A 16,704-nucleotide genomic window follows, 5' to 3' on the forward strand; every position below is an offset into this window, starting at 1 on the left:
CTATACATGTCATAGTTTCTATTTTCTAAACTACCATACACGGAGCCAATTGTAACTTTTATACGGTTGCCATATATTCAACCCTAATAGCAAAAAGATCATAATTTCATTTTTTTTCTCCCTCATACTTCTCTTTCTCTTCCTCTTCCCTATCTAACACCCCCGATCAAGATCAAAACGCCGTTCTCCACTATAATCCCAACACGGCGCTATTTTCTTCTTTATGCTTAGTCTCGTCAGACCGTTGCTTTTACTCAAACGGAGAGTCGAGGGTGGAGCGGGCATGGGCGCACTGGAATCGTAAGCCGAAGCTAATTAATCGTAGCTCCATGGTAGATATTGAGAGCTTCTGTTCCGAATGCTCTGTAGAAAATATGGAGTTGATGCTGCTTATACTCCGATGTTGCATTCCATAATTTTTAATGAGACTGAATATCGTTCTCATCTCAAGAATTTACTACTTGTAAGGTATTTTTGTTGATTTAATGTTACTGAAATGTAACTGTTTAATTTGATTTGATTAGGGTTAGGGTTTAATTGCAGTGAGAATTGTAGGAGGATCGACCCTTATTGGTCCAATTTTGTGATAATGATCCAAACACTTTATTAGAAGCTGCATTGAGAGTGGAGTCTTTTTGTGATTATGTTAGACATTAATTTAGGTAATTTTTCTAGCTAATTTAATTCAATTGAAGCTTTATTTTTCATTTATGGAGATTGCTTATTTTGAACTTTCTCTTATGCTAATGTTTGGAATCCACGAGGATTGCTTGAATTATTGCTTTTGTTGCTTTTCTTGTATTTCACTGTGGCGACTTCTATATGACCATGACTTTTTTTAGCATTTTGAAGGCAATAAAAATTAAAGTCGGGAGTGATTTCTGTGAGAATTCAATTTCTCAAACATGATTGGGTGTACATTTTTTGTTTCCTTCTCTATTAGAAACCTCACTTGATAATTCTGCCATTTTTTTGTCATTTAAGATTGGGTGTACATTTATGATCATTAGTGTTTATTATTGTGATTTTGGTTTGGACGTTTTTATAATTAATGTCATAATTATGTGATACAGTTCAAGGAGTTAGCACAAGCTTATGAAGTTCTAACTTCTAATTGACCCTGAAAAACGTGAGATATGATTAGTATGGTGAGATATCCTCAAGGAAGGAATGGGTGGTGGAGGCAAAGATCGTGACCCATTTGATATTTTTCAAACTTTATTATATTTATAGAAAATTGGATTCACAAACTAAATTTTACTCAAGTCAGTTCTCATATTCGGAATGAATATGTGCAGGCATTGGATGAATTACAGTAATCATCGTCGCCGTAGAAGAAGGATGATAATGTTAGTTCAAACCTTAATTACATGGAAAGCGAAGACAAAAAAATGATGATTATGTTGACTTTATATTGATATTTTTTTGATTTAACATTGACAAATAAAATATTATTTATTCATGTTGTAGTCAGAGTCACCAATGCTAAAATTACGTGTAATTAATTTATAATGTTACAGTGTTTGTTGATTTTATGTTGATACTGTGTTGATATTTTTTTGATCTAACATTAATAAATAAGATAATATTATCCGTAAAATAAACTAAACAAATAAAAATTAAACTGTACTAGATAATGATATGTTGCAAATCAAATATCAGGCTTCTTAAATTTCAAGAATTAAGTTGTTAAATTAAGGCCTAATTACTTAAAAAACTCCCACCTTGAAACAATTTTTCGTTTATACCCGACATAGGAAAAAGTTCATTTGTACCCTTTTTTTGATTTTTCGTTTTCAATTGTACCCCAAAATTTTATTTTTTGACAATTTAATTAATTAAAGGATGAAAATATTAAAAATAATTTAATAGAAGGGTTATATCATCTTTTTTCTATTTGAAAAAATACAAATAAGTTAAAAATGAAGGATTATTTTAAGCTTTTTCTAGATAAAAAATGTTCAATTTAGTGCTTTAGGGTAGAGTTGAAAACAAAAAATAAAAAAAAGGGTACAAATGAACTTTTTCCTAGGTCATGGTATAAACGAAAAAATATTACAAGGTGGAGGTTTTTTAAGTAATTAAGCCTTAAATTAAACACACTTTCATTATATTTTTTGTTGATTTCTTGTCGATATTTGGTTGATTTTATGTTGACATGCGTATTATGATAAATTAACATTAACATTCTTGTTCATGTATTGTTGATAAACTGTTGACGTTATGTCGATTTTATGTTGACAAAATTATTATTGTCCAGGTTAAAGAAAATTATTCACCAATATTAATATAAGATAATGATATATTGTTAATTTGTTGTTGACATGTTGTTGATTTTATGTTGATAAAATTATTATTGTCAAGGTTAAAACAAACTATTCACCAATATTAATATAAGATAATGATATATTGTTAATTTGTTGTTGACATGTTGTTGATTTTATGTTGACAAAATTATTATTGTCAAGGTTAAAACAACTATTCACCAATATAAATACAAAATAATGATATATTGTTAATTTGTTGTTGACATGTTGTTGATATCATGTTGACTTCAATGCATAAATTATTGTTGTCTAGTAATTTTATACACAGTTCAAATTTACTAACGATTTATTCAAAATAAACTTTATTACAAGTTTACCAACGGTTAACATAATGATATGTTGCAATTCAAATATCAAGTATCTTAAATTTCAAGAATTAAGTTGTTAAATTAAACACGATTTCATTATATTTTTTGTTGATTTCCTGTTGATATTTGGTTGATTTATGTTGACATACGTATTATAATAAATTAACATTAACATTCTTGTTCATGTATTATTGATTTACTGTTGACATTATATCAATTTTATATTAACAAAATTATTATTGTCCATGTTAAAGCAAATTATTCACCAATATTAATAATGATATATTGTTAATTAGTTGGTGACATGTTGTTGATATCATGTTGACTTGAATGCACAAATTATTATTGTCTAATAATTTTATGTTGATATCATGTTAATTTTGTGTTGATATCAAGTTATTATGTTGATATAAACTTAAATTAATCTACATCAACCGAAGTTTTAAAAATTAATTTTAAAATTTACTTTGCACTCTTTATTACATATATAAAAAAAACAAAAAGTAAAACACGCTATAAAATTCAACGATACAAGAAAACAAAAAAATCACTCTTTCTATTAATTTAAATTGTATATAACAACAAATCATTTTTATGTGAAGATTTGCAAATTAAAAAAGTGGTCTCTGTCCAAACTATATTCTCTAGGATGCAATAATAATTTCCTATGAAACTCATGAAAATTAACAGAATATTGAAAAACCAAAAGAGCATTTGTTAGAGTTTTGAGCAGACCTGCTCTACATATACTAATCCAGTAAAAACAATAAAAAAGAGCAAACAACAATCGAATTCATTTGCTGCATAGGTTGGAGCTAAATGTTTAAAAGGGTGTGGGTTCTGCATGTGTTGGCTATTCCTTCCTAGTATGTCTATTTAAAATTAAGACTCTTGTATGCAGATCACACATAATATCATTATAATTTGCAAGTTCCCTCTTCTTTGCAGCTGCCAACCTCCTAGATTTTGCTGCCTGAGCAAACCATAATGACCTACAACCAATGGAGAAACCAATTACACAGCTGAACTAGACATTTTCCTATATGTTATTGACTCAATTTAACAAATAAGAAACGCCAAGCCAATTGCACATAATTTTGGATCCTAGCACACTTGTCCTGAGCAAATTGAAGGAGCTTGGCATGTTTGTTTACATATAAAATAGCATGACATTCAACAAGCATGAACATTGAGCTCTGAACTTATAGCATAAATTAAAAAAATGAATCACTTAAAAAAGGTACTTAGTGACTCACTATGAGTAGAAGCTGGCCTCTTTTAACAGGTGTTTAATCTCCACACGCAATTGAAATTCAGTAGCACTTTTAGCTGCTCTCTGCAAACGCAAACAAAGGTTATCTTCAAAACACACATCTAAATAGAAAGTTTTTCAGCAAAATAAAATGCCAAATGATTCAAATTCATACAAAGAAAATTTGATGAAATCTTAAATATCATCAAGCTGTTAGGAATAGTATAAACATTTAACTTATCATGGATTCAAATTCATATAAAGAAAATATTAAACTCAAGAAGTAATCTAATCTGGCGTTCATAACAAACAATACATAATTCTCATAAAACTAAAGATAAACCATATGAAAATTAGGATGTACATTGTAACCAGAAATTAATCAAGACATTCTTCCCTTGAACATCTTCAACTCTCAGCCTGATCTTTTTTCTAAGCTTGATCCTCATAACCTTGAAGGTCAGCTAGCGAGATCTCAAACACACGGTGTTTGAACCCTTCAGAAGCAATTTGTTAGACAAACATAACATAAGATTTCTTAAAAAAATACAAAATCAACATTAGTTATCACAACCCATAATTGTGATTACCCCGTTAATTTCATATCTATTTTATGTTTTTCCATAAATCAGTAAAAGAAAACATCAATTCAGAAAAATAAGCATCCATTTCCCACTAAATAACCAAATATTCCATAAGAAATAAACGTAAGTGGCAACAACTAACCTCAAAATGTAAATTCAATTTAAACATGATAAGATAATTCCTATTGATCGAACATCAAACCACAAATAAACAAAATAAAAGTTAATTAGATACAATAAAGCAGCCTATGTATCTAATTGATTCTAATCAACTAATCAACTAATGAACATTACAAACAAACAATTGTTATCAATTAAAATCATCACTAGTTATCAATTAATTTAACAAGTTTGTTCATAAACCCTAGTTTGTTCACAAGCAAAATAATTAGAAGGATTGACTACATAAATTCCAAATTGAACACAAAGAGACAAAACAAATTATGGAATAGAGAGAAAAATCGTTGTTCTGCCTTCTCAGTCGTTGTCGTTACCGTTCTGCCTCACCATAGTTTAGCTGCTGCCGCTGACGACATTACATCTTCACCGTTATTTTATTGCCTCCTCCTCTGTTCCGTCTTCACCATCATTTTGTTGCTTTTGTCGCGGCTCAGTCTTCACCATTATGGAGAAGAAAGAAGAAATAGTGATAGAAAATAGCTGATCGTAAATAAGAAAAGAATATCAAAATTAGATGTACAGAAGAAAATTAAAATGGTACGAAATGTAAACAATTAAACTGTACAGTGTAAAAGTAAATGTTCCGAAAAAACCCGTAAATCATATAAAAGGCAAAAGGGCTCAAAAACTACCGACCTTTCAATTTTTTTTTCAATAGCACCCTCACCTTGTAATTTTGTCAATAGCACCCTATTTCGTATTTTTCGATTTCAATAGCACCCTAAATTTTAAAAAAAGATGGTTTTATTATTATAAGCATTAAACTTATTAAAACAATTAAATTTAAGGGTCATTTTATACTTTTTTCTACTTGGACAAATTCAAATAAGTCCTTTAACTTAAAAATCTTTCAAATAAATCCAAAAAAAATAAATAAATATATATTAATAATTTAATTTAAAATTAAAAAAAAAACAAACCCGCTCCGGAGGAAGCCGAGCAGCTCGTCTTCCTCGGAAGACCAGCTGCTGCTGGTCTTCCTCCATACCAGCTGCTGCTGGTCTTCCTCCATACCAGATCTGCTGGTCTTCCTCCATGGAAGACCAGCAGATCTGGTCTTCCGCCATGGAAGACCATAGCTGGTCTTCCATGGAGCAAGACCAGCAGCTGGCTGGTCTTCCATGAGGGAAGACCAGCAGCTCGCTGGTCTTCCTCCATGGAAGACCAGCAGCTCGCTGGTCTTCCATGAGGGAAGATGGAAGACCAGCGAGCTGCTGGTCTTCCCTCATGGAAGACCAGAGCTGGTCTTCCTCCATAGACGAGGAGCTCGTCTTCGGATTTCGTCACGGGTTCCGCCACGGGTCTAATTTAATTAAATATTTTTTTTATTTTGTGAAGAAGAGGGCGTTTATATATAATTTAAGACATTCTAGAATATTTAGAACTTATGATATATATGAAGGATTTTTTTTGAATATTAACCAAATGAAAAAAGTTCAAATTGATGCTTTAGGGTGCTATTGAAACTGAAAAATACGAAATAGGGTGCTATTGAAAAAATTACAAGGTCAGGGTGCTATTGAAAAAAAAATGAAAGGTGGGTAGTTTTTGAGCCCTTTTGCCCATATAAAAACCCCAATTTTTAACTTTTATACGGGTGTAGGTTTGGGTTTTCTAAACTACCATGTGCGTACTAAATTATAACTTTTATACGGACTCTATATATTAAACCCTAACAACATACAAATCATAATTTCATTTATTTTCTCTCTCCTCATCATTCAATTCTCTCTTCCTCTCAGTTCATCTTCCTCTTTTTTTTACCGTTCGCCGTCTTCCGCTGAGTCGTCCTCTGTTCCTCCGCTCCTCCATTATCGTTCTCATTATCGTCTCCGTTGTCATCTTCATCAACGCCATCATCTCCTCTGCTCATCGTCGTCATCTATTTGATTTCAGATCTATAATTTATTAATTATTCTTCTTCTTCTTTTTTATTTTCAGATCTACAATTTTTTTACTGTTTTTCACCATAAAACATGTATAGAGATTACATTTTAAGAATATAATGCTAATTTCATGTTATGTAATATAAATTTATGGTTATATGGAATAAATTTTTGTTATTTCTGCATTTTTTTGTGTTTGATTGTATTTCTGTATTTTTTTATTCTGCAGTTCGATTTATTGATGATGGTTGATTGCTGAAATATTATAATATTACAGTGTTGTTGATTTTATGTTGATTTTGTGTTGATAATCAGTTGGTATTTCCTTAATTTTAACATTGAAAAAATTTATTCTAAAAAAAACATTAGCAAATTAGATAATTTTGTGCGTGAAATAAACTAAAAAAAAAACAAAATTTAAATGAAATTAGATAAGGATATGTTAGCATTATCATATTGACATGTTGTTGATTTCTTTTTAATATTTTATCAATTGTCACAATTTTTCAAAAAAATATGTTTTATTTTATTCCTTATGTTGATTCGTTGTTGATTTATTGTTGCATTATGTTGATATGTATTTCAACCTTTTCTATTTTCAATTTTATGTTGACATGTTGTTGATATACTGTTGATAACATGTTGATTTTTCAATCATTGAAAGAAAAATAAAGTTAGTCTTAAATTGATGTATTGATGAACTATTGATATGTTTTTGATAATATGTTAATTGTTTTTGACTTAAATCAATCAATGTTCTCATTTAACAAACATCTTGACTAAATTAGCATTAATTGTTGATTCTTTGTTGATTTATTGTTGACATTATGTTGATAAGTATTTCAACTTTTTTTGATTTTCAATTTTATGTTGACATGTTGTTGATATACTGTTGATAACATGTTGATTTTTCAATCATTAAAAGAAAAGTAAAGTTAGTCTTAAATTGTTGTATTGATGACCTGTTGACATGTTTTTGATAATATGTTGATTGATTTTGGCTTAAATCAATTGATGTTCTTATTTTACAAACATCTTGACTAAATTAGCATTAATTATTGATATCATGTTGACATTATGTTGATAACTTGTTAATATGATAATAGTAATTCTACTAAAGAACAACAAAGGTACAAAATGTTTAAAATAAATGAATCAGATAAAGATATTAGCAGAGTAAGTAATCAAAACAATATGAAAAAATAACAACAATAATTCAAATGAAAAAATAAAATTATTCTTACATATAAAAATAAAAATATATTAAATATACACCAACACAACAGTTCACAAATTAAAGAAATTTATTTCAAAATATTTTTTTTCCTCAATTCTCTTTGCAGCTGCACAGTTTCTTCAAAATCACTTGTATAATTATTTTGCGTTCCACCTCTCATACGTAACTAAATTTCGACAAAGACGGTTATGATACAGTTTCATTTCATCCAACGAAAGTTTATTTCACAGACAATATTATCTTATTTGTCAATGTTAAAATAAAAAGAATCAGTAGATATCAACATAATATCAACATAAAGTCAACATAAAATCAACAACACTGTAACATTACAATAATTCAGCAATCAATCATCATCAACAAATGGTTCTGCAAAATAAAAAAAACGCAGAAATACACAAAACACAAAAAAATGCAGAAATAACAGAATTTTATTATATATAATCACACAATTATTCTATATAACATGAAATAAGTATTAGATTCTTTAAAGATACTCTTTATACATGTTTAATGGTGAATCAACAATAAAAGATAAACAAATTACAGATCTGAAAATAAAAAAAAGAACAAAAAATTTCAGATCTAAAATTAAAAAGATAAAAGATAAAAGATAAAAGAAAGATGGCGCGGCGAGACAAAGGCGGAACGATGGAGGCAAAACGGCGGAGGCGGAACGGCGAAGGCAGAATGGCGGAGGCGGAACGGCGAAGACAGAACGGCGGAACGGAGAAGGCGGAACGGCGAATTAGCGAAGGAGCAGAAATCGTGAAATTTTTTTTTCACAGCTCAAAAGAAATCGTGGAGAAGAAGAATTATTAAGAGAAATAAGAAAAATCGTATAAAAAAAAGGAATTTGAAGTACAAGTTATCAAAGTAAGAAAATGAGGTAGGTAAAGTAAAGATTTGGGTTGGGCCGTATAAAAGAAAATAGTGGCTGATTTCCTGTATTTTATATAAAAAGCTCTTATTATTTTCAGAGTACCAAGTCCACAAATCATGCGAATTTGTTGTATGTGTGCTTTTCAAAGTAAAAATGTTTCCTTATGAGTTTGTTTACGATAAATAGAGAGGTACCATCCTCATATATATGTTTTTGGCTTAATATTTTAAAAAACTCCAATATACTTGTCAATTTTACTCTATTTTGCAATTTATTATTTCAATTGTACCATAAAATATTAAATTGACGTCGTTTTCATTTGAAAAAAATTCAAAAACATTCTTCACGTATAGCATATATTAACTGTACATGTTTAAAATTGATTTAGATTTAGTTAATTAATTAAAATTTAAATTAGTTTTAATTTGATTATAGTTTTTAGTTAATTTTTTAAAATAATGGATTTATTTGTACTTTTTTGAATAGAAATGAATTTAACGTTATCTTTAAACATGATTAATTGAATAAATTCATCATTTAAGTAAAAAAATTAAGAGAAGATCACAAAAATACCACAAAAATAGCTCAACATTTCACACATTGTCACCTAACTCCCTTATTTATCATTTCTACCACAAAAGCAAAAAAGTTTACAACAAACACCATTCCATTAAATAGGTGACACATGGCAAGCATAATACCATCTTAATAAAAAGGAAACACAACAACTAGCACATGTGATTTTCGTGTCAGAGCGCGTCAGCGCGCGTCATAACGCGTCAGCACGTCAGAGCGCGTCAGCGCGTCAGCACCTATAGCAAGCAAGCATCAACAAATTATAGACACAGTTTTGTAATATCATATGATACATCTCTGATACATCTCTGATACATCTCTGAGACATCATTTCAAAAAAAAATTTGATAGTAATCTATTTATTTTTTAAAAATATATACTGATTATTTATAGTATTTTATTATTTCTGTACATTTACAAATATAAAAATAATCCACAAAACTATTCAAAATAATATTTACAAAAAGTAAAAAATTAGTTTAATTAACTAACAATAAATAATTGTGTATCAATGATGTATCAAACAAATATAATATTGATATATATCGGACACGGGTCCGATGCATGAATAATATATTTTTCATGTATAAATTATGTATCGAAGATTTATCAAATATGTACTAAAAATAATTTTATTAATTATTATCGAATATATTGTTCATACATACCGAACACGGGTCTAATGCATGAATAATATATTTCTCATGTATAAATTATGTATCGAATATGTATCAAACATATATTAAAATAAATATATAATACATGTAATAAAAAATTTGATACGTCGCAAAATGTATCAAATAAGTGTAAAAAATAAGTGTAATAAAACTGTATATATCATGTATCTATTTAAATATATATATCGTGTATAAATTTAGTAAAAATGTATCTATCATGTATATATTTAAATATATTTAAAAATATATCTATCGTGTATAAATTATGTATCAGTGATGTATCTATTAAGTACATTTAAAAATATATATCTATCATGTTTAATATTTTTTTTATAAATACCACGTATAAATTATGTATCGAAAATGTATCACGTATGTATCCAAGATGCATTAAATATATATCGGAGATGTATCAAATATTTATCGAATATTTTTCACTTATACTCGTCTTTCTCATTTGTTCCACCTTGGGACTTTCAGTCAAATAATGAAAACAAACTGATCAAATATATATAAAACAATAAATATAATAATATTAATTATAAGCTTTTTTAAATTTAAAAACGAACCAATTAAATTAGTCAGTTAATTCAATTAATGTATCAAATATGTATCTATAATGTATAAATTGTGTATCAGAGATGTATTAAAAATATATTCGAGTTACAATTAAATATAGTCGATTAGAATTAAATAAAATATGTATCGGAGATGTATCCATTTTTTAAAATATAATAACAAACGGATCTGATTAGTCGGTTGATTTAATAAAATCGATAAAAAAATAAAAAAAATGTCTAAACGATCTAAATTGTATATCAGAGATGTATCAAATATGTATCGAATATGTATCCAAATATGTATCAAAAATATTCACTAGCAAATTAAGGGTTATATATATATAAAACAATAAATATAAAGAATTGGTAAACACATATGTGATTTGGTAGACACATATGTGAAATTGCAGGTGTTAGACTGACGTGATAACCAACTACACCACGACACCATTCAAGCTAATTATCTCAAATAATCTAACAATAATTTCATCAAGAGGGCTAAATTCAACATCACAGAGCAACATCTTAGCCAAAACCAAACAGTTGAAGCGATAGAGCGAGCCACCATGACGAGCAACTCAACATCTCCGCTCACAATCTCTGCTCACAGTTAAATTTCATTAAGACCATGGCAATCCAGAATGCCTAATTTTGATTTCGTTTTTGATTAGGATCATTGATAGAATAGATAAAACTGACCATATCGGCTTCGATTGAATCAAACCCGAGAACAATATCATCAAGCTTCCCTGTAATGCGAAATCAATCAAGAAACAAAATTCATTGAATTGTTAAAAGCAACCTTGGTTATCGGGAACAAAGAGGGAAGTGATGGTGGCACCATAGTTGGTGAGATGGAGATGAATGGTTCCATTGTTGAGTTCAAAGAGCTGCTGGCTCATCTTTTTTATTGTTTGGTTGTGTTATGGTGTTTTCCTTCTTCTTTTTTTCACCTGCAATTTCAAAAAAAAAAAGAAAGATGAAAGAGAAGGCAAAAGATGAAAATGACGTGGAGAAAAAGAAATTGGTAAACACATATGTGATTTGGTAGACACATGTTGTCTTGGAAAGAAGGTGGTGGTGGTTGAAAATAATAATGAAAGATGGTATTTTATGAAAGAATAATTGTAAGAAAGTAAACAAATAAATTAAAGTTGTATTATGTGAAAAAGTGGGTAATTATTATGGCTTTCTTGTTATTTTCTCAAAAATTAAAAATTAAAAAAAATTAGAATATAATTGAAACGATAAAATACAACATATGATAAAATTGACAAGTTTTCACTATCAGCATATAGTCGGAAAAGACTATAAAATTGTGGTATTTTAAGGCATTAGGCCATGTTTTTTTATAGAAGCGAATATATAATTAGTAATTTATGGTCCATGTTCCAAGAAAATTCTTTAACAAATGATTGAAATATGGATAAAATTTTAATTAGACAACGCCCACCTGCCACCCTCATAATAATACATTTTTAAATGTATAAACCTTTATAAATAAAATAACATCATTGTAAAAAGTATATAAGTGGTATTCAATTTTTTTACTCGAACTTTTAGAAAAGACTATATTGGTATATCAAACTATTATTTTTAACTGTTCTTTTGGTCATTGACATGCTAAAGATAAAAGTCTCGTTTCACATAGATATATATACATGATGTATTTGTAAAAAATAATAATGAGTATGTACAATAACACACACTTATATATATGTAATTTTTTTTTTGTCAAAGGCTCAATTTCATTAAATATAATGTGAGAAATACATAAATGAACGACTCCTCAACACATTTGAGTGAGCCAATTCGTAACAGAATGATGAGTACTGCAGAAGCAGTCATCGACAAGGGCTTTTCTAGCCACCATGTGGGCTACCCAATTGTTTTCCCGGTTTACATATGAAAATCTAATTTCCGAAAAATGGAAAATTAGACTAAGAATATCTTCAAGAACAACCCCGGCATCTCTGTCATCACTAGAGGAGGAATTAACAGCATTTATCAGAATCTGACAGTCTCCCTCACAGATTATGTCTTTATATCCTGGTAGTAACACCTCCTCCATTGATGTCCGAAGCGCCAATGCCTCTATTGTAATCGGTACCACTATGCCAGGAAAACGTCTAGCACCAGCCAATATAATGTTACCTGCACAATCACTGACTACAAAACCAATCGCACCTATCTTGGAATTCATGTCAATAGCACCATCAAAATTAACTTTATGAAAACCTGTTGGCGGAGGTAACCACAAAGATAGAATAGTCCGCGCCGTTGTAACACTACTTGGCATAGCATCTAAATTATGTCTCTTCTTTAAAGCATTTGTATATTCTCGTTGTTGGTTGTATGCCTTATCAACAATTTCTGATGCCAGTAAGTGATTTTGATTGAAGACCACATCATTACGTGCTTTCCATATATTCCAGAGGATAAAAGCACAAGAAGCAACATCTTCTCTAGTTCTTCCCAACTGTATTAAGTCGCTCGTTAAGGCATTCCACCAGTCAACTAGCGAGTTTTGAGGCAACAGATTGGATCGAAGACTAAATTTTGATTCATACCAAACCTGTTTTTCAGTCACAAAATGAACGATAGTTAACACCAAATGTTAGTTGTAAATAACACATTATATAGAAGCATATCAGAATTCTTAAAAATTATAAAACAGCAGTACTCTATCTATTCCTAGGAGTTGATTAGAACATCAACTCCTAATCTCTCCTACTGACCTTGAAGTTATAATTAACGAAGTCTTGAGTTTAACATGCCTGTAATTACCTAAAGGCTTGAATACTTAGGTGAACATGGATATGAGTATTATAGGCTGGATTTGAGTATCAATACATGTTGGTTTTATGGAATTAGCAGGTATAAAAGGACATTACAATTCCATGCTACACCTAAACTTTGTTAATCGGTATATAATTTTGCATTTCTCCTATAGTTCATGTGTACTGAGGCCTTAAGTACTCTCTGTGTTGTAACTTTCAACCCATGTTATTTCCAACGCAGCTAACTACATCATACTTATAGACTAGACAAGAGCAATTCTTGTATATTTAGTTTGTGTGTCTAAGTAAGTTAGACTGAACCAATCTTACTACAGGTTAGAATGTAATCCTTTAACAATATACTTGATGTACTTAAACAAGTGAGTTTATATCTTCAGCATAAATTAGGCGATATAATCCATTAGTCTAAACAAGTTAATCTTGCCTAATCACTTAAAAAGATTTTACAAATAATTAAAAGAAAATATAAATCCATAAGTTAGCTTTTGGTGATTTGATAACTTTTAGCCTGATACAATATAATGTGTTATCTTTAATTTAGATTTTATCCACTTGGACTCGCATACATTACATGACAAAGCAATTCATCAGTTTAAACATCCCGTGCAATCAGCGTCCAAGATTACAACAGATGATGATAAAAAAAAACTACAATGGACAACTATAATCCTAAAAATTGTAGTTATGTACACTTTACACCCATATCAACATAAACCAGAATAAGATTTTTGCAACCATTAGTTATATGTTCAAACATCAACAATAACTACACTACCAATAATAGGAACTGAAACTGTAACTGAAACCATATAATAAGATTCCTAACAATTTATGATTACTTTTGTTTAGAAAGTAACAGGAAAAAAAAAACGAATCTGTAGACTTTAATGGTAACTTACACACAAATCTACCATATTGTGTGTAGCAATAGAAAAATAAAGCAAATGCATACAGTTAATGATCTAAAAACATACTTATTTTTCAATTTTATCTTGAGAATAGTTGCTACTAATGAAACAAAAAGCTGCTAATATATTATAAGTTTCATTCAACAATTTATTAAAAACGATATGAGTCCATTAGTTAGCTTTTGATGATTTGTTTACTTTTAGCCTGATGCAATATAATGGGTTATATTTTATTTTGATCCTAGATTCATATGTAAAAGTTTACTCTTATGTCTATTAGCTCCATTCAATGATTATATTTATTTGAACTGTTTACAGCATTATACTACCAATGTAAAAAATCTGAATCTATTTATAAAATTAAAGGCATAAATTTTAGTTAAAATACATACCTGTTTAGCTGTAGGACAATTTGTAAGGAGATGTACAGCAGTTTCTTCCTCTTGGTTACACATAAGACATATCGAGTTCATATTTGGCATGCGACACATCAAATTTGCTCGGACAGCAATGCAATTCGACAACGCTCGCCACAGGGAGATAATGGACATCCTTGTCGTAGTCCACGTGATGGGTTAAAATAACCTCTCGGTTCACCATTAATATTAATAGAGTACGAAACTGTTGTAACACATTCCATAATCCAAGAGATCCATGTTGTTGAAAAGCCCAGCACCGTCATCATGTGTCGTAGATATTGCCATTCTACCCTGTCGTAGGCCTTCGACATATCCAACTTCTTTATATTTGTTGGTAGTCTAATGATTGAAAAATAGATAAGAATATCCATTTGATACATTTCTTAAAAGATGAAAAAATGATACGAAAAAGTTCAGATACTGCTAATGTAATTATCCTTATTTTAACTATGGTACAATGAGATTGATTTGTTATCACGTGGGGTCTATTAAAAAAACTTCTCTATAGTTTTTATGGATTAAAGATTCTAGAGGTCACTCAACTTTCTCCAAGTTATAAAATGGTCATCGAACAATTTTTTTCTTCAAAATGATAACTACACTTTGTGATTAGTAACTTCCGGCGATCACTAAATGAAATCCGGTGACTTTTATCCTACGTGACTTGCCGGAAGCCGAGTCACGCCTGTTCATTTGCCACGTCATCGTTTTCTTATTTAATTTTTTTTATTTTTTTCATTAAACATAAAAAATAATAAAAAATCTTTTAAAAATTAATTTGTTTATAGAATCAATTTTTACAAATTCTTACGGAATCAATTTTTACAAATTCTTATGGAATTAATTTTCACGAAATATTACGGGATCAATTTTAATAAAATTAAGTTTTTTATAAACATCAAAAATAGAAAAAACACACTTAAATAATAAATAAAAAATTAATTATTTGAACCAAGACGAAGAACAGTTGGGTTCGTTCTTCGTCTGGGTTCAAACCCAAATGAAGAGCACATCTGGGTATGAACCGAGACAAAGGAGATCTGTCTGGGTTAAAATAATTTATTATTGGATGGATCATTTTATATTTTGAAAATAAAACTAGCGATGCTTACCATTGCAATTGCAGAAATCTGATAATGATGCAATTGTATATAGAAAAAATTACTGTAATTCCCATGAATTTAGGCACCTGTTACTTTTTTTTTGATGGAACGCAAATTATATTAAGCTCAAAAACGTATTACAACCACCAGAACAAGACATACAACCTACAAAAACTTGCTAACAACACACATCAAGACAAACTAGGTAAACTACTAAAACCAAGCCAACTACATTCTTTGAAAATTCTAATAAAGCTTCAGGAATCTCTCGGAACTGCTACGCCTAGAATACATCTCCAATAACACACCGTGTCTAATTCAGGAATAGATCACCATTACAAAATTCTTTTCCTTCTCGAAAACAGCTTTGTTTCTAACTATTCAAATTTGGTATATTGATCTAGTAAATGCCATTCTTCTGATTCTGGCTAATCCACTCGGCCAGGTTCGTAGAACATGTTTTCGTCTGGGTATGAACCCAGACGAAGGAGATGTGTCTCCTTCGTCTGGGTTCAAACCTATACGAAGAAATCGTCTGGATTTGAACCTAGATGAAGAACTCAGATGAGTTACTCTCTGGGTTTGAAAAATTCAAAAAAAAAAAGATTTTTGATTGTTTGGTATTTATTAGAAGTTATTTTTTGGTATTTATTTTATGCATATAAGACCACGTGTGTATTTACAAAAAAAAAATTGCCATTTTAGGTCAAAAACGGTGTTCGTATTGTTAGTGAGATGCACTAGGTCAATCATGTTTGATCATGTGCTGACTTTATCATTTTCTTATTTATTGATTGGCTGTTTTTTTATCATTTTATGTTATGATTAAAATACTTGAATGGTTAATTATTTCTAAGGTCATCAAGTATATGACTTGATAGTAGAACACTTAACTTTAATAAAAAATTATATTCCATCTATCCCCAGTCTTAATAGAACATTGAGACTAGTATGATGTTGACTGATGATTATATTTTACTAATCATGTATATGAGATATTAAG

General features: G+C 29.5%; 1 protein-coding gene and 2 long non-coding RNA genes across 3 annotated transcripts; 1 reads left to right on the plus strand and 2 right to left on the minus strand.

The window, feature by feature from the left end:
* The first annotated feature begins 127 nt into the window (after positions 1 to 127).
* Positions 128 to 1,512, plus strand: LOC126660615 (uncharacterized). The gene is made up of 2 exons (XR_007635391.2): positions 128 to 468; positions 1,074 to 1,512. It is a non-coding gene; the product is annotated as an uncharacterized LOC126660615 (long non-coding RNA).
* A 1,797-nt stretch (positions 1,513 to 3,309) lies between these two features.
* Positions 3,310 to 5,173, minus strand: LOC126660609 (uncharacterized). The gene is made up of 3 exons (XR_007635390.2): positions 4,252 to 5,173; positions 3,892 to 3,971; positions 3,310 to 3,627 (listed from the first exon to the last, which is right to left on the minus strand). It is a non-coding gene; the product is annotated as an uncharacterized LOC126660609 (long non-coding RNA).
* A 7,086-nt stretch (positions 5,174 to 12,259) lies between these two features.
* On the minus strand, positions 12,260 to 14,730 carry LOC126665213 (uncharacterized). The gene is made up of 3 exons (XM_050357936.1): positions 14,572 to 14,730; positions 14,027 to 14,092; positions 12,260 to 13,045 (listed from the first exon to the last, which is right to left on the minus strand). Exons 1-3 carry the CDS (start codon positions 14,728 to 14,730, stop codon positions 12,260 to 12,262), a joined length of 1,011 nt encoding a protein of 336 aa, XP_050213893.1.
* Positions 14,731 to 16,704: the final 1,974 nt, after the last annotated feature.

Source organism: Mercurialis annua, linkage group LG1-X (genome assembly GCF_937616625.2).
Source record: "Mercurialis annua linkage group LG1-X, ddMerAnnu1.2, whole genome shotgun sequence".
NCBI lineage: Eukaryota > Viridiplantae > Streptophyta > Magnoliopsida > Malpighiales > Euphorbiaceae > Mercurialis > Mercurialis annua.

Bases quoted from the DNA above. Each gene is read 5' to 3' on its own strand.
- LOC126665213 (XM_050357936.1), bottom strand. From the start codon at position 14,730: ATGTCCATTATCTCCCTGTGGCGAGCGTTGTCGAATTGCATTGCTGTC. The intron at 14,093-14,571 runs GTATGTATTTTA...ATAAATTGTTAG, and splicing joins ATTGTCCTACAGCTAAACAG to GAATCTTATTATATGGTTTC. The intron at 13,046-14,026 runs GTTTGAACATAT...ACTGAAAAACAG, and splicing joins GTAGTGTAGTTATTGTTGAT to GTTTGGTATGAATCAAAATT.